This window comes from Typopeltis vanoorti, chromosome 15 (assembly GCF_054136105.1).
Source record: "Typopeltis vanoorti isolate ZY-2024b chromosome 15, IOZ_Tvanoo_1.0, whole genome shotgun sequence".
Lineage (NCBI taxonomy): Eukaryota > Metazoa > Arthropoda > Arachnida > Uropygi > Thelyphonidae > Typopeltis > Typopeltis vanoorti.
This window is the reverse complement of record NC_143563.1, coordinates 6781769-6800678: the sequence shown is the minus strand read 5'-3', so window position 1 is coordinate 6800678 and position 18910 is coordinate 6781769. Positions and strand designations below refer to the sequence as shown.

The window sequence follows — 18910 nt, the reverse complement described above, 5'->3', positions numbered from 1 at the left end:
CCTGATTTGGCATGCAGATAATTGGAGATATTGGTCACTTACTAAGATTGTAGTCCATGGCCTTTCTTCACTGTACCTCTGGGGTGATATCTGTGACTGTAGGAATTGGTTCTACAGTCTGTGACCCGTGAGATGACTCACAAGCAACAATCTGGTTCCCTCTACTTGACATTTTTGGCTGGCCTCTAGTCTTACAATGACTAGCCACCTGAATTCATTTGTTAAATTGTGTCTTGCAACCATATCTAAGAATTTTGCTAACACAAAATTTCTTGTTCACACTCCAGACATGAAATGGAAAACCACTCCAAATGCCCACTTTTATGCCATGGCATATTTGCATATACCGCTGACAGCACCACTCAACTACATATTACAACCAAACTCAGTGTCATTTTTTTTTTTTACATAGTGTACCCAACTTTCATGTTTTTTCCTTTTCGTCTCTGAGTTATTGCAATATTTCACTTTGTTTCTTAATTTATGGAAACCAGTGTAGGATAGACATTCTGCATTATGCATATTTTTAGCTTGACTATTCATTGTTTCTTCACTAGATTTGCATTTCAAAGCACAAATTTTAATTCGGTATTCCACATTGCCCTTAAAAAAGATATTTTTTAATTGATTAATCTTGTATGCCAATCAATAGACTGATAAATAAAAAGAAACTAATTTTTTATCAAATTATTTGAGAGGAAATTCTTATTCCTCTCAAAAATCAAACATGACCATTTCTGACTACACTTTACACAGGATAAAAAGATTGTTCCACTTGAGAAATGTGCAAAGTGGCCGATTTTTATGTACTACATTACATATATCACTATACTGAAACTAAATTAATTATGTAAAACTTTTTTTAATTGATGGGATTTTTTAAGATCTCATTATTCTAAACTGTATCTGAGAATTTATGAACTAAGATAAAAAATATATTTATTTACTAATAAAATTCTCTCATGGCCCACTAGGAAGCCCACTAGTTAGCCACAGACCAGACTTTGAGAAAGGCCATCTTATTAAAGTTTTCATGAAAAGAGATGACAATGAAGAAAGTGAATTTTCAATGACATCCTATTGTTAATAGAAAGAGATTTTTAATTTAATATTATCCTTTTATTAATCCTGTCGACTATGCCATTGTTTAAAGAAAGGATTTTTTTATTATTTGATCTCTTTATTTCCACATGTACTATACATGCACAAGGGTTCAACTCCAATTGGTGCAATGACTTTAACTCTTTCTTTCAGAATCCAAAAAATTCACTGACTCAAGACTAAATACAAAATAAACACATTTAATAAAACAAAAACAATATATATACACTTCAAACAACTTTACATAACTATAACTAACTACAGAATTAATTGGATCCAAGGCCTTTTAAAATAAACTTACACTTAACACTAGACTAAACACTTTGTTTTCACAATGACAAAATGTTCATAGCCAGTTTCTCTGTCTGTTAAGACCCTTTTCTGAAGATATACGACTTTATTATACATTTTCATAGGATCCTTTCTCATCACTCATGTAGCACACATTAATATTCTTCCTGACTTAATTCTGTCTCCTTTCCAATAGAAATAATAGTTAGATCCGGTGACTTAAGACAGATGAAACTTTCCAATCAGCGTTTCTTGAACATTCCTTTAGAACGTAAATAGCAACTTCTTTAATTCATTAATGCTTATTGACAGTCTTAACTCTCCCACTTTAAAAAATTCACAGTTATACAATTCCCTTTTCGGAATCTACTATAAATCTTCAAATTAACGTTTCCTCGAATATTCCTTTTAAAACAATCTATAACAATATTTTCTTTTATTTATCAATACTTATTCCACTTTGAAACTTCATAGTTCCACGATTCCTTTTTTGGAATATACTATTTATTTTCCTCCGACTGTCACATAAAAGAACTCAATTTCCTCCTGAATCTAAATATCTGCCGGCCTGTGTTCTAATTTTCTCTCCAAACACTCTTCTTGTTAACTCTCCGTTACCCTGATACTAAATGCTCTCCTTGTCAGAAGTCAATCACACATCAAACTTCTCAGTGAGCATGCACAATCCATGAAAATGGCAAGTGAGAAACTAAATATAATGGCTGACACGTTGTCTCCGTTAGCAACAAGAGAATGTCTTCAGAAAAAACACAAAACTTAATATTTTAAACTACAATAAATTTATTTAAAGTAACACAACTATTCAAATCTGGTAAGTACATAAATTTTTTAACTTTACATATCACTTTCGACAAAACAATTTCAATAACAGGCACAACGCAAGTGCCAACAATGCGTGTTATGAAACTAAAACTAATAAACATACTAACATAAACAATACGTAAAAATATTCAGAATTTTAAATGATGATTATTTTTACATCAGTTTCATCTTTCTCTGAAGTTTTTTTTTTTTTAAAAAAATTTAAATATTTAACCTATATCTAACAAAATGTTTAATGCTTATTCCTAGATCTTAAATAATAACATGATTCATGCTTATCATTATTTACACTCTTGGAATCACTAGTTTCAGAATCATCTGATGTTAGAGATAATTCAGAAATTTCTTCTTCCAATTTACTATACTTACAAATCTCATTTCTATATTTCACAAATATTTCATTTAAACTATTTGAATTATGCCCTAAATCTACAGAATCAAATTCTACAGGTGTCTGAGATTCTACTGGTTTCTGAGATTCTTTATCCTTACTAACTAACATAGAGGTATTTTCACAGTTTTCTGGTTTATTTAACTCTAAGTTAACTAACCTATGATATTCTGCTACTATTTCATCAATGTCAGTTTGATTATCATCACTCTTATATTGTACATTATCTGAATTATGTACCTTGGGATTTCTAAAATTTCCTGCATTAGGGTTTATTTTACCAAAATTTAATTTTCTCCTTTTCTGTGTATTTAATTACGAGCTTTAAAATTATTCCCTTTCCTACTATTTAATTGTGAATGAGATGCACAATTAGTATCAGGAAAACAACAATCATCTTTCAATATTCTATTCATATTGTCTCCTAATATAACTAAATTTCTACTCCCTAAAACAGGGATTGGCAACTGGCGACTGCTGCATGCGGCCCAAACGTGCATTTTTGGTGGCCGATAAAAGGCTGACCATACTTACATGGTACGTGGCTCGTATGTTGAATTATTTAAATAATGCATTTTATAATATGAATAATAAATTAAAAATAATTTTATATCTATACTTCGTGATATCGCTGTGCAACTTGGCCGAAGTCAACCGTGTTTTCTGTGTTTTTTTAAGATTGATATAATAAAAATTGATAATTAGGTATTTTTTTTAATAACTATTTTCGCTTAATTAAACTATTGTGGCCGGTTTATTAAAAATAAATGTTTAATATGGTCCGTGAGTTTGAAAACATTGCCGACCCCTGCCCTAAAAAAATACTTTTTTAACCTATCGGAGTGTACATTTATAATTTTACTAGGATTTTTGACATCTTGAATCCTAAAATTCGCAGAAGAAAATTTCTCTAAAATTCTATATGAACTTAAAGCTTTCGTTCCTAATTTCCCAACCCTTTTTATACTAGATTTTTCATCTAATATTACTAAATCTCCTGATGCAAATGACTAAAACAATTTATACACTGCCTAGTTTTCTGAGAACTTAATTTACTTATTTCACTTACTAATCTGTGAGTAGTGGAAAATATATCTACTACTGTTTCAAGATACTCATTTATGTCATTGTATCCTGTATTAGGAATGACTGAAACAAGTTCATTAGGGAAAGTCTTGGATAGCAGAATGAAAGATCTACATGCAAATAATGCTTGAGAAAGATATGTGTCCCAATCATTCATTTTAGTGTTTGCCAGATTGGAAAGTATTTGCTTTATATTTTATTCAACCTTTCACACATACCACTGCACTGTGGGTGGTAAGGTGTAGTAAAATCTGCCTAATATTAAGTAATTTACATAACTGTAACAACAGTTCAGATGTAAAATTTGCTCCTTGATATGAAAGTAAGGTCTGAGGAGTTCCATATCTACAAATTATCATATTCAAGAACTTCCTTGCAACAGTGTTTGCAGTTTGATCCTTCATTGAGACTGCTTCAGGAAATCTAGTTAGCATATCTATGGCTACTAGAATGTACTTATTGCCTTTTTTAGTAATTGGAAGTGGCCCTACCACATCAATAGCAACAGTCTGAGAAGGTCTAGTTGGGATTGCAAATGGTTGTAATGGAGCTTTTCCTCCGAAAAGGATCTTATTTGGCACTTATGGCATGATTTGACATATGTATGTCACTCTTCATACCTTTCCAGATGTAATGATCCTTTATTCTTTCAAAGTTCTAGAAAATTCTTGGTATTCTGCCAAGTCAGAATCATGGAAAGTGTACATAATCCAAGGAATCATTTGAGTTGGTGCCAATATTTTCACTTTCAACCTTCCTTCTTCCATTTGTCTAGATAAGAGTAACCCATCTTTATCTAAATATAAGTTTTCCAGGTTTAAAAATGTATCTACTTGAGTTTCACGTATCAATACTACTTCATAAATAGTTTTAAGTACAGGATCACCTTTCTGAGCTTAGACAATCTCATCCTTTTCCCAAATTTGCGAACTACCGGTAGGTTCTTTATTCTTTAGAGTCTCAATATTAAACACTTGATCATTATCATCAGGGTGTTTAAAAACTTCAGGAGATTGCTCTAATTTTCCATCGTCACCTGATGTCATGTCTAAATGGCATTCTAGTCCACACAAGGACACTGTATTATCAACAAAATTGCATGCAAAAGCATGACGTTTCAGAAAATCAATTCCAAATATTACTTATACATTTGGATTAGAGGATTCTGGAAGAACAACTAATGGAGGACAAACTTTCAAAGGAAAACAAGGCATTGAAATAAAAGCATTTATTTGCTTATCAGCTGAAATTTCTGATTCAAATATGCCCTTTAATTTAATTGGATAACTTAAAATTGCAATGTCATTTGGGATTTGAGATTTAATTCTGTTAAACAAACTATAAGAAATGAGTGAAATATGTGCACCAGTGTCAAGTAAGATTTCACAAGGCATATCTTTAATAAATCCTTGCAGAACTGTCAAAGGATTATCTCCATTAGCATAAGGAGCTAATGATACATCAAACTAGGGTTGGAGTTTTACCCATGTCTAATGAGTAGTTTGACATTTCTGTCCTTGCCAATATAATATTGGAATAATAATTATTCCCAGATTTTTCTTTATTTTCTGATTTCTTACGTTGAAAACAAGATTTATCTCTAACAAAACAGTCTTTAGCAAAATGACCCGGTTTACTGCATCTAAAGCATTCCGGAACATACCTCCTTTGAGATGTTTTATTCCTGTCAGTACCATTAGATTTACAAAAGAAAGATTGATTATCTGTAGTATTCTTGGATATTGTCAAATCAGATATCGTCTTAAACAGAAGTTCCTGTCCTTTTACTATTGGTCTCTGTTGTCTATTTCTTCACTAAGAAATGTTTTCAGTTCCTCTAATTTTCCTAAATCATGTAATTGTACCTTCGAATCAGATTCTGGAATACCTTTAGTGAAATTCACAGAAGTTTCCTTAAACTATTTCTTTTTTTTTAGCACCTTTTAATTATTGAAACTTTCCTTCTCTCACTTTATCTGTAGCCACAGTGTTAGGAGAATGAGTTTCATTACACTGAAAAGAATTCCCCTATTTATTATTTGTGGAATGAAATATATCTCTAAGTCTCTCTTCCTTTTCTCTAACAAGTTCAAAACACTGTTCAAGATTTTTAACTGTTTTCTTGTATGCTGTTTCTTTCAAATTATCTTTAAGGCCAAGCCTAAATTGATTAAACAGCAACCATTCTAAAGAGGATTTCTCTTCAGATGAAACATGTCTGTGATAATATTCTGAAACAGACTCCTTATTACCTTGGATGCACTGATGAATTTTCCAATTCTCTTACATTTGATAATTCTGATGTTAGCAAACTTTTAAATGTTGCATAACTATCAGTGTCTAAGAATGTTTTGGCTTTGCCCAACAATTTATTACAAATATAATCGACAAATGAAAATCTGACCATTTTCCCAAATCTCTAATTTTTTTCAGCATATGTAAAAAATGTTTCTACGCTTTCACTACTATCTCCCGAGAAAGAAAGTATTACTAAAGTTGAATTAATTAACCTAAAAAATTCCTCATCTTTAATTGAAGAAACTTTAAAACTAGAATTGCTATCTCCTGAAGCCATTTTACTTGAGTCAAGATTTACTTTCTGGATCCTAGAATAAAGTTAAGTCATAACCAATCCTGCCAGTCGACTGCACCATTGTTAAAAGATATAGGACAGATTAATTAATATTATATTATCCTCAGTTTTATATGGTTCTATTCTGTGAAATTATTTTTACATTCCTTGTCTTTTAATGCTTTCCTAATTTAAAAAGAATGAGTTTGTATTATAGTATTATTCTTTGATGTATAGTAGGGTGTTTAAACCATGCATTTATTCATTTTCAAATCATCATAAAATGCCAAGGATCGCAACAGCTATTAAGGGCAGTTAAGAGAAAATATTGTCAACTGACAATATTTTCTTATTTGTGCTATAGTCCAACCAAATATTCTAATAAGGAAGGAGAGTTTCTCAAATCATAAAACAGTGTAGATGATAATGAAAAAAAAAAAAAAAACTGATTTTCTTGTCGCAGATAAAGACTAAAGAAACATATATCTAATTTTTCTGAGAAAAATCAGAAAAGTGAACCAATGGTATCAATGGCAGAATCATATTAAAAATGAAGATATTAGGAAGGAACTTGACATTGCTAGTATTGAAGAGTGCACAATCATAGCTAATTTAAGATAGTATGGCCACTTAAAAAAAAAAGGTGGAAAGGAGAGAAAAACAAGCCTTCAATACTGAAAATAGATCGAGATGAAGAACAAGATCTAGGTGGATTGATGTGGTCAGTAATGCCTCAGAAGACAAAATGCAAGAGTTGATAATATTAGCCTAACAAATTAATTTGAAAAAAAAAAAAAAAAAAAAACTGTAATAGGCTCTACTTCTTTTTTGTGTATGGGAGAAATATAATATAATATATACGCCGTTCTAGTTAGCTGAGTGGTTAGTGTAACTGCTCTTCAGCCAAAAGGTGCAGGTTCAAATCCTGCAGTGGGCATCGATGTTTGTGATGGTTTTTCACCTTCATAAGTTCATTTGTACAACTGTAAGATCTGTTTATTATTGCCTGTAACATCCAGACAATAATAATCAGGGAAAAGGAGTAGCTGTAGTATTCAACACTAAATATGAGGGCTAATCTTTTTGAACGCAGGTAATACCAAGTAAAATGATATGGGCAAATATCAGAATGGGGAACTGGACAATGAGACTTATTTGTGCCTGTGGTCCCACAGAAGGTTCTACTAAGGTAGAAGTGAAGAAAGTTTTTGAGACTTTTGAGAAAGCAAGTGAGAAAAAAGAAAAGTTGGTCCTTGTTGAAGAATCTAACTAGCAGAGTAGGAAATGATTGTCAGACATTCAGAAATATTTTGTGAAAATTTTTAGAAAAGACATGGCAAATACCTGTTGGATTTCTGCTCAGGAAATGGACTGGTTATTACTAACACAATGTTCCAACAGAAAAATGTGCATAAATTCACATGGAGAGAAGTGGCAAGGAATAAGAAAAGTCTCATTGACTATGTTATTGTCGATAGTGATATTAGGAAAGAGCTTGACACTGACATCCAGGAGTGTGCTAGCAGAGCTAATTGCAGGTGGTATGGTCACTTAAACAGAATGGGAGAGGAAAGATTAGCAAAACAAATGTTCTCTGCCAGGTTGGCAGGGAATAAAACCCAGAGGAAGACCAAGATATAGATGGATTGATAGTGTAAAAAGGCCTTAGAAGATAGAAATACAAGATCTAATAATGTTAGTCTTGAGAGATAACAGACTGAGTTGGAGGAAAATTATTGATAGTAAGTTAGTAATGATGTAAGTTCTTCATGTAGTACTATCATAATATCCTGTACACCCTTTGAGGAAACAGATATTATGATAGTACTACAGGTGTCAGGAATTTGATGATGATGAATCTTGAATTTTTGTAGTTATCATCTATCAAAAGATTGCTGCATGTACTGCTATTGTCAAACAACTGAATGTTTTTGAATTTTGAGTATTATATTTCCGTATCTATCACCAGGTGGCAGACAGACCTATTCTGGTCAACAAATTAATTTTCTTTTTGTTACAGAAATTGATATAGGTAATTACAATATTTTTCAAGGTGCTGAATTCAGATCAACAATTCAGAAAAATTCCATCCGTTAAGCTAAACACTGCTAGACAAACTTGTGCACTCTAAGAGATTACTGAAAATCCAGTAATTTACTATACAGTTAACTCATTGGAACCACATCACTATAACAAACTAATCTTGTGGTTCCTATGAGTTAGCTGTATAGTAAATGGCAACTATATACATATATATAACATATAAATAGATAGATAGATAAATTTTGATAGTTTTTTATGTGCTCTCAAGTATATAGGATACTATAATAGTATAGTACTATGTACGGTCAACTCTCTATAGTAAACATTGCTATAACTACGGTGACCATACATCCTTTAGATTTTTTTTTTTTTCTAAAATGGCCGTTTGTACTTTATTTTGTGAACTGAAATAGTAAATTGAATATTGGCACACAGCCCATGGAAACATGAAACTATCATTTCACTGGCACTTGCTAGCGATGCGGCATATATGGCTGCGTCATTGATGTGCGTTGTTGGATTCTGAATGAAGAGAAATTAAAATTATTAATACTCCCTTCAGAATCCAACATAATCCACCATATCAAAGGCTACATTTGTAGATATTATTTAATGTAAATCTCTTGTTATAAACTATTATTCATATAATTACCTTTGAGTTTTTTTTATTTAATCTAAGATATGTATAAATAATAGGAAGAACTCTGTATAAAAATAACGTTCAGATTATTTTATTTATTCCTATATTAATAGTAGAAGAATTTGTGTTCATTTTATTTAATTGTATATTATTTGAATCGAAAAATATCCTTTTATTTTATTTCTTTATGTAAAGGTAAAATGTTATGTAATGCTTATGTACTGCTCTAATTGTCGTCATGGAGACGGAGTTAAAAGTAGGTAGCGCGTGAGTTATGGACGTGAGATGGAATTGATATAAGCTAGATAGTGAGAACAAGTTTTGGCGGGAAAAAGGAGTGAAGGTATATAAACGGAAAGCGAGAGAAAAGAAAGAGAGTCGGAGATTTGAACAGTCAGGAGTCAGCAGGGCATTCAGCACTAGAACTGGGGAACTAGGGACTGAATGCAGTTGGAGCGCTCAGAACAGTACAATTAGCAGCAGGGAGTTAAGTAAGAGGCTGTAGTAATAGGAATTAAGTGCTGTAATTAGATCATGAAGGATCGAGATATAAATTGACTACTCAGAATATTGATATGAGAATTCTGAAGTTAATGTTGAATTCCAGAGCTTCCAAGGAAGATTAGTGAAAAGCTGATTCTATTGCAAAGTAGTATATGAGGAATAAGTGAATTTTCTAGTGCAAGTGTGTCTGCATTTGTGATGTGCTGAGATTAATGATTATGTTATTTTAAAGAAGATTACTTTAGAAATGTGTAGCTCCAGTGTGATAGTTAACTAAAGTTTTAAGTGTGCTTCAATGAATAATATGTGCAAGGATTTATTCCGGTAAGAACAGTTGTACTTTATAGCATTTTAGAGTGAAGTTATGAGAATTAACTCCTCCCGTTAAATCCTAACATTAACTGTGGTGTTCATGCTGAAATTAGCCGAAGCTAGAAGATTAATAGTCTTCCCCCCCCTTAAAGTGATAACTACCTCTTGAGTGAACTATGTGATTTCTGACTAAGGGATAATTAGAGAATACAATTGTTAAAATATTTGCTGTGAATTTCAGTGATATTGAATTTTAGAACTATCTTGGTTTGTTAGGGAGAATTTAGATTTCAAAGTTTCAATATTTGATACCAAGAGTTGAGTGAATGTTATGAGTTGTTGAAAACAGAGTTAATTATTTGTATGCTTATGTTTATATTATAAAACACTGCATTAAATGTTTTGATTTATTGATTTCAATTTGTTGTTAGCCTGATTCTTTTTTACTGCAGCGTTCATAAAATTATCGGACCTAGCGGGAACCTTAAATGTTGATGTTAAACTCGGCATATATATATATATATGAAAATTAGACTGCTAAAGTTAATTAATATTTGATTCCACTATTTTGCATAGACTAATCTGAATATAGGGTGGTGCAGTATAATAGATATTTCCATATATTTGGCTTAGTAATCAACATACAATTAATTAACCTTAATAAGAACAACGTTAAAACAAGATGATGGATCAAAAGACAGGATGTACTATTACTACTATGGAAGGATGATCCAACAGCGTGTTTACTGTACTTGACTGTGTGTGTGGTGGTGTAGAAGCTGTAGTAGGAATGAGTGGACATAAACACGTATCTTTTTAAAAATCGTTGAATTTTGCTTATATCTCCCTGAATCTAATGCCCCCACTAAACGAGTATTTTCATTAGTGAACGATATGTAGACCAGTGAAAAAACCCAATTAAAAATTGAAATATTGAATTGTATACAGTTTTATGAATTTTTTTAAACACAAACCTGATTTATTAAAAAAAAAGTTCATTCTTGTGAAAAGTATCAAAATTAAATTTTTTAAGTAATAATATAATTGTTTAAAATGCCCATGTATATGCTTATATTTTATAATAAATGTTATAAAGCTTTTTAGTTTTAGTGAAACAAACGCAACCTGTTTTTTTTTTTTTTTTTATCATCATCATCAAATTCCTGACATGTAACCTCAATTGGTGTACAGGATATGACAGTACTACATGAAAAATTTACATCATTATTAACTTCCTATCTACAATTTTCCTCCAAATCAGTCTGTTACTTGTCAAGACTTCAATATTATCATTATCAGATCTTATATTTCTATTGTCTAAGGCACATTGTACCATATCAATCCACCTATATCTTGGTCTTCCTCTGGGTCGTTTTCCTGCAACCAGGCAGAGAACACTTGTTTTGCTAATCTTTCCTCTCCCATTCTGTTTAAGTGACCATACCACCTGAGATTAGCTCTGCTAACACATTCCTGGATGCTGACAATGTCAAGTTCTTTCCTAATATCCTTGTTTTTAATATGATATTGCCATTGATGTCATCTGTTCACGCCTCTAATCTTTCTCAGGACTCTCATATCTGCTGTCTCTAGTCTTTGGTCAAGTGTTTTACTTCTGACTCAGCTCTCAGATCCATAAGTTAAAACCGGTTTGAACACTGTCTTGCATACAGCTAATTTAGTGTCATGACTAATTTCTCTCTTATTCCATATGAATTTATTCAATTGACTTCCTACCATACCAGCTTTGTTAATTCTATTGTCTATTTCCATATTTAATTTACCATCTTCACTAAAAATCGTGCCTAAGTAGCTGATATGTTTTACTTGTTCCACAGGTTCCCCATTCACAACACAGTTGACATTTTCAATAATTCTACCAATTTTCATTGTCTTTGTCTTTTTAATGCTGACCTACATACCATATCTATTACAACAGTTATTCAATTTAGTCAGGGAATCTTGCAAACTTGTAGTGGATTTATTTAGAAGTATAACATCATCTGCATAAAGCAAAGAGCTGACATTAACATCTCCAATTCTGATATCATGTGTAATACCACTTTCATTCATAATGTGATCCATATAAATAATGAATAACAGAGGGAATAATGTACATCCTTGTCTCACACCAAATTTAACATTAAACCATCTTCCTGTACTTCCTTCAATTCTAACTGTCGACTTCCAACTCAAATACAGACTAAGTATTGCTTGATATAATGCCCCATTGACACCATATAATTGTAGCATATTGAATAGCTTCTCTTTTGGCACCTTGTCATATGCCTTTTCCAGAACGGCAAAACTTAAATACAGATCTTTGTTATATTCCCATGCTTTCTCAACTATTTGTCGTAAAGTGAAGATCTGATCCTGACAGCCTCTATTTGGCCTGAATCCAGCTTGTTCTTCACCAAGCTTTTTTTTATTATGAAACAATTTCTGATTTGTCCTTTATTTTCTCCAAAAAATATGGTCACTGTAGCTATAAGAAAACATGCTTGCTACAGCAAACTGTTGAAAAGTATTGACCAAAGGCCCATCATCATCAGTTTCCTGATATGGATTATCAGGGAGTGTACAGCCACATTATATACTTGTCAGCACTCCAGTATTGCCATATCTGACCTTTCAGTCTTCAAGGCATTTCTGACTGAATCAATCCACCTAGATCTTGAACCTGCTCGAATTCTTTTTACTGAATTTGAATTACAGCCAAACTTCTAAATCCATCCTTTTACGCATGGAGGAACATCAAAGAGACATTTCTTACAACAGAACCAGAGCCAGCGCTCTCTTCTCCGTCAATGCAGATGATGGCCGCCAACACATTGTTGATTGGCAAAAAACCCGTAATATCCATGTGTGCTATGATGAACCGGAAAGAAGAATAATTGAATCTAAAGAAATATCACTTGATTCGTCTCATATTAATAACAGTCTTAGCTATAATATTTCTGATGCGCACATTGCCACTGTCCAATACTGGCGCACTAATACCAGCTCATGCATGTAGTCAACTTCAGTTGGAACTCTAGCATGCATTCCTTTTAAATGTACTTGTTTTATACTAGATCTGTTAATGTATTTTTTCATGTGTCTATTATTTTTATTTTACTCTTTGCCAATGATACCTGAAGAAGTCGTATTTCAATGAAACTAGTTGAATCTTAACAATAAATTTGTCATTCTCGGTATAAAGTCATTTAATTTCCTTTTTTATATACATTTCTACCGAGTAAATAATGAACATTAATATATATATATATATATTTCTCGGTATAGAGTCATTTAAATTCATTTTTATATACATTTTCTACCGAGTAAAATTATGAACAATAATATATATATACACATATACACATAAAAAAATCAGCTCTCACTATAGCAAAATTATAGGTACAACAAGAATTGTTTGTTATAGTGGACAGTCCATCACCTCAAGTTTCTTTTAACACAATATTGTATTTAAGGGGCTTTGGTAGGTAGGAAAATGGAAAATTTTAGCTTCATTCTCAATGTAGAACCCACAGAACAAGTAAAATATTTCAGCTTAAATATTTAATACTGTGTTTAACACAATAACACAAACACAAATATTTAACACAATACTGTGTTAAAAGAAACTTGCTGCGATGGACTGTCCATTATAACAAACAATTCTTGTCGTACCTATAAATTTGCTATAGTGAGAGCTGATTTTTGTGTGTGTGTGTGTGTGTGTATATATATATATATATAAACACTATCTACCAATAATTGTCCAGACACTTTAGCAATTTACAATTGATACCAACAGGCAAACCCTAATACTGGGTAATTGCACCTTTGAATTTGATCACTTCCTGCATCCTTTAAGGAAGGCTTTCCACCAATGTGTGATAGACATCAGGTGGAATTTGTCTCCATTCCTCCATCAAAGCAGCACTGAGTTCAGTGACAAATCGAAGACACGCTGCTCTGGACTTCAATCACCTCTCCAATCTGTCCCACATGTGTTCGATGCAGTTGGTTAGGACTCTGCACAGGCCAGGGCAGTCATTTAACATCCATCTCTTCATACCATTCCATAACAGCTGCAGTTTTGTAGCATGAGGCATTATCGTCTTGATAGTAACACAGGACCATTCCATAAAAACTGATTAACCAGAATATCGAGGTACTGTGCTGCCTTCATGGAACCACAGATGACCAGTGGTCCCCACACCAAACCAGCTGAATGCACCCCACACTATTACTCCTCTACTAGGTACAACACACTGTAATAACAAGTGTTCACCAGGCTACCTCCACACCCACCCTGCCATCAGACTGGAAACAATGAACCTTGATTCGTCGTTCCAGAGTACTATTTTCCACTGGTCAATTCTTTATTTCACACATTCTTTGCACCAGGCCAGATGAGCTACCTTGTTCGTTGTGATGTTCGGCTTGTGTGCCACTGCTCTTTCATGAAAACCCAGTAAATAGAGTTCTTTTTGTACAGTATTAGTGCTCACCATGGTGATATTGGCACTCTGGAACTCATTAAGGATGGACTCTGCTTATTGTAGCCGATTTTTACATGCCATCCGTTTTAACAACCTCCTGTCCCTGTCAGTCATTTTCATTGGCCACCCTGTGTTTTCTTTGGATGCTCTAATTGAGCAGCAATGGCACTTATGGGCACCCCACGATGATGCCTCTCTCTAAGTCACTGCAGTCACATCGTACCATGGCACCAATATTCAACTGCTACAATGAAATACTGTTTCCTGCTATCTGTACAATGGTTTTTATGTTATTAACAAATCTGAATGTTTCATAACTTCAAATAACAGGGGTGTCCAGCGAATTAGTGTACGTTCTCCACTTTAAAGGCCTCTCCTGATAACTACAAAAATTCAAGATACATCATCATCAAATTCCTGACACCTGTAGTACTATCATAATATCCTGTATCCTCAAAGGGTGTACAGGATATTATGATAGTACTACATGAAGAACTTACATCATTACTAACTTCCTATCAACAATTTTCCTCCAAATCAGTCTGTTATCTCTCAAGACTAACATTATCAGATCTTGTATTTCTATCTTCTAAGGCACTTTTCACTGTATCAATCCATCTATATCTTTCCTCTCCCAATCTGTTTAAGTGACCATACCACCTGCGATTAGCTCTGCTAACACACTCCTGGATGTCAATGCCAAGTTCCTTCCTAATATCACTATCAACAATAACATAGTCAATGAGACTTTTCTTATTCCTTGCCACTTCTCTCCATGTGAATTTATGCACATTTTTCTGTTGGAACATTGTGTTAGTAATAACCAGTCCATTTCCTGAGCAGAAATCCAACAGGTATTTGCCATGTCTTTTCTAAAAATTTTCACAAAATATTTCTGAATGTCTGACAATCATTTCCTACTCTGCTAGTTAGCTCTTCAACAAGGACCAACTTTTCTTTTTTCTCACTTGCTTTCTCAAAAGTCTCAAAAACTTTCTTCACTTCTACCTTAGTAGAACCTTCTGTGGGACCACAGGAACAAATAAGTCTCATTGTCCAGTTCCCCATTCTGATATTTGCCCATATCATTCTACTTGGTATTACCTGCCATTCAAAAAGATTAGCCCTCATATTTAGTGTTGAATACTACAGCTACTCCTTTTCCCTGATTATTATTGCCTGAATATAACATTTTTTATTTATTGCTTAGAAAGATCTCACCAGTTTTTGTCTTTTTTGTTTCAGTCTCCCCTTAGCCAATTCCTCCCAGCTCCCATTTTGCTATTCAAGCTTCTTATATTGATAGTACCGATCTTGAATTTTGCTGATGTTGAGTTGGGGTGTGTTTCAGGATTTGTTCCAGTAGCTGACTTTTTGCTGTTCCCCCCTGTGCACTGGCGAAAACAACGGGGATACAAATACAATTTAGTCGGCTAAATCCCAAAATCAAGATACTGACGACTTTAATATTTTATTTTATTTATTTTTAATACATTATAGTAAAGTAATGAACCAACTCAGTTGGTTTAGATGAATCCAGTGATTGGAAAGGCCTGGGTTTGAATCCTGTCTATGACACAAAGAACCTCTATCAGGTTTCTTGGGTCATATTTTGTTTTGCATCAGATGTTTGTTTTCAATCAAATGGTGAGTTAGCCAGTTTCATGTAGACATAGAAGGGTTTTTATCTCCTGGAAACCAAGATTTTTCATTCCTCAAAACTGACCAAAACACATGTAATATACAAACATAGGACACTAGGAGAATAAGGATTAACAACCCTATTCCATTTGATTTGGTTTTGAATGCCTAAACAGTAGGGCAGGTCTATGTGTGAGCATAAATTAGGAAGAAAAGAAGTCTGATTGGCATTTAAGGATTTTATAACCAAGGGACTTCATGGTTATGAAGTATTAGTGTCTTTTGTGTCAACTGCATATTCTCAGTGAAGCTTATACATCAAGGAAAGAGTTTATTTTAGGATTTAAAAAAAAAAACACTTCTGCCTTCATTTATGATTAGCTAGGCTTCGCCTTCTGAAAAAGGCCAAGCCAGCTGATCATAGACAGAGGCAGCACACCTCTTGTTTTTGAAGTGGTATCCTAAGCATCACTTTTCAATAAACAATTGACAGAACTGATAAGAAAAGCTTACCATGGTGAAAGAGTTATATTGATGATATACCAGTGAACCAAAGGAGGCTAGACAGATTTACGAACTATGGTTACAGGATAAATAATGTTTGGACTTGCAGGCATTTACCTGTTATGTACTTTCATTGGTTAAAACCATCAACCTACCTCCAGCTGAAACTGTAGTAGATTTCACAGGTGCAGGCAGATCTTCAATAACACTGTCATCCAATAAATGCCTCCCTGGAGGTAATGTGATCTGCAAAGAACTAAAATTGGAAATGGAATATAATTTCATTAGCCATTCTTTGGGATTACAAATAAGCATTTACAGTTTCAATAATAAAATCAAGTTATGAAAGCTATATTTTGAAGACTCAAATACATTTCAATCATTTTAAAGCATTCATTCTTCTTCTTTAGCTAGTTGAACCTCCGAAGTTCTTAGCTGTATGCACCCATTTGAGCTTTGTCATTCCAGTTTTGAAGTTCCATCTCATTTAAGTCCCTTTGGATAGCATTCTCCCAATGCATCTGCAGTCTACCCCTGGGTCGACCTTCATCAGGCTTCATCTTGAATGCTTGTTTAGCCATTTTCTCCTCACCTATTCTTTCCACATGTCCAAGCCATCTCAATCTGCTTGCTCAAATCTCAACTAGAAGTGGGGATCCATAGAGTTCATATAGTTCTTGGCCATCTCCCACAAGTCTACAGATCCCTCTGAGGATTTTATTTTTGAAGTGTGCAATGCTCCAGATCTCTCTGCTCTATACGAAACAATAAGTCCAATGACTGTCCTGTACATCTCCATTCCAACTCAGCATGACAGAATTTTGGAGATAATCAACGATGCAGTGAATGACAAGATCAACTGGAGACATGTATTCTAGTCTTCATTTCTGTACTAATTTATTTTCTTGAGTAATCAATGCTCCAAGACATTTGAAGGAGGTGCCACTTTTAAATTTCAGGTTATCAATGATAAATTGGTCATTTCCCCCTCTCATTGTGATCTCTGCATACACACAAATATTCAGTCCCATCCTCGTTGACCTGTAATCCCAGTTTTCAGCAGTAATTTTGAGTTTTCTAAATGTTGTTCTAATGTCTTCAGCATTTTCTCCAACAAGTCATATATCATTTGATAGTCTAATATTACTTTCTGTTTACGTTATCTTTTACGATTTCTCGCGTGTATTTTTCTATGCTAAATTAAAAAGGATGGGTGAAAGGGTAACTCATTACTTCAATCCTATCTTAATATCAAAAGGTTTAGATTTAATTCTATTTGCTAATATCATGCTTTGGTTGTCAGTAGTGCAAATTTTGATTAGACGTACTATCTTATAAGGTATTCCTAGTTCATCTAATATTCCCCAAAGTCCTTCTCTATGAGTGCAATTTCTATATCTCTTTTACTTATTATGATATGGTCTATTTCATGAAGGCATTCATTACAGAATCCAAAGCAAAAGAAGTTTACGTTGAATGCTACCATATGCTTTTCTAAAGTCTACAAATAAAATATAGACCTGCAGATTGTATTCCGATTTTTTTTCTAGTATCTAAGTGTAAATATTCTTTCAATTATTGATCTATTTCTTCAGAATCCTGTTCGATATTCACCAATATTTTCTTCAGCATAAGATAAGATTTTTTTTAGTATAATATTAGATAAAATTTAGTAGCTTGTTGGTAGTAGCGATACGCCCCTGTAATTTTCACATTCATATTTCTTTCGCTTTTCATAAACTGGAACGATTAGCAATTCTTTCCATTCTGTGGGTATCTCTTCTTTTTCCCATATTAAATTTATCAGCTTATGTATGAGTGGTTAATTCACTACCCCATATTTAATGAGTTTGGTTGCTATTCCATAAGTAGCTGGTGTCCTATTGTTTTGAGCACTTTATACTTTCCTCTACTTCAGCTAGGGAAGGTTTAATTATTTCTTGGTGACAAGTATGATAAGTATTCTGTTTGAAAGACAGTGGGTTCATCACAATTTAGGAGTTTGTTAAAGTGTTCTCTCTCTCCACCTGTTTGCTATTTCATCTCTAGTATTTGTATTCTAGTATTTCGTGTATTTATTCATTGCTATTGTTGATTACTGTTGTTTTTATAGGTGGGTCTGATTATTGGTTTTTGGTTTCATGGAAAAATTTTCTGGAATACTTTACTGTAAAGTATTTCTGGATTTCTTCAATCTGTTCACGAAAAAATGTTCTTTTCTATTGTCTTATTTCATTGGCTTCCTTGTTGCTCTCTTTGTATACCTCAGAGTAGCATGCATATCAGCTGGGTTATTAAGCCAAGTGCTTCTATCTTTTTTATTTTTCTTTACTGCCAATTTTCATTCTTCATTGAACCATTTTTTACATTGTATTTGAATTTCAACAGAGTTTTCTGCTGTTACTTTTAAGCTCTCCTTGATATGATTCCAGATGTTTTCAATATTTTCATTCTCCTCCAGTTGAATATTTCTCAATGTCTGATTTAAT

General features: G+C 33.2%; 1 protein-coding gene across 1 annotated transcript in view; it reads right to left on the bottom strand.

The window, feature by feature from the left end:
• LOC150098332 (ras-specific guanine nucleotide-releasing factor RalGPS1-like) overlaps positions 1-18910 on the bottom strand; it is a 321760-nt gene that overhangs the window by 85600 nt on the left and 217250 nt on the right. The window contains exon 12 of the mRNA XM_090405650.1: positions 16577-16677. Within this exon, the coding sequence (XP_090261776.1) occupies positions 16577-16677 (101 nt within the window). The remainder of the gene's footprint in view (positions 1-16576; positions 16678-18910) is intronic.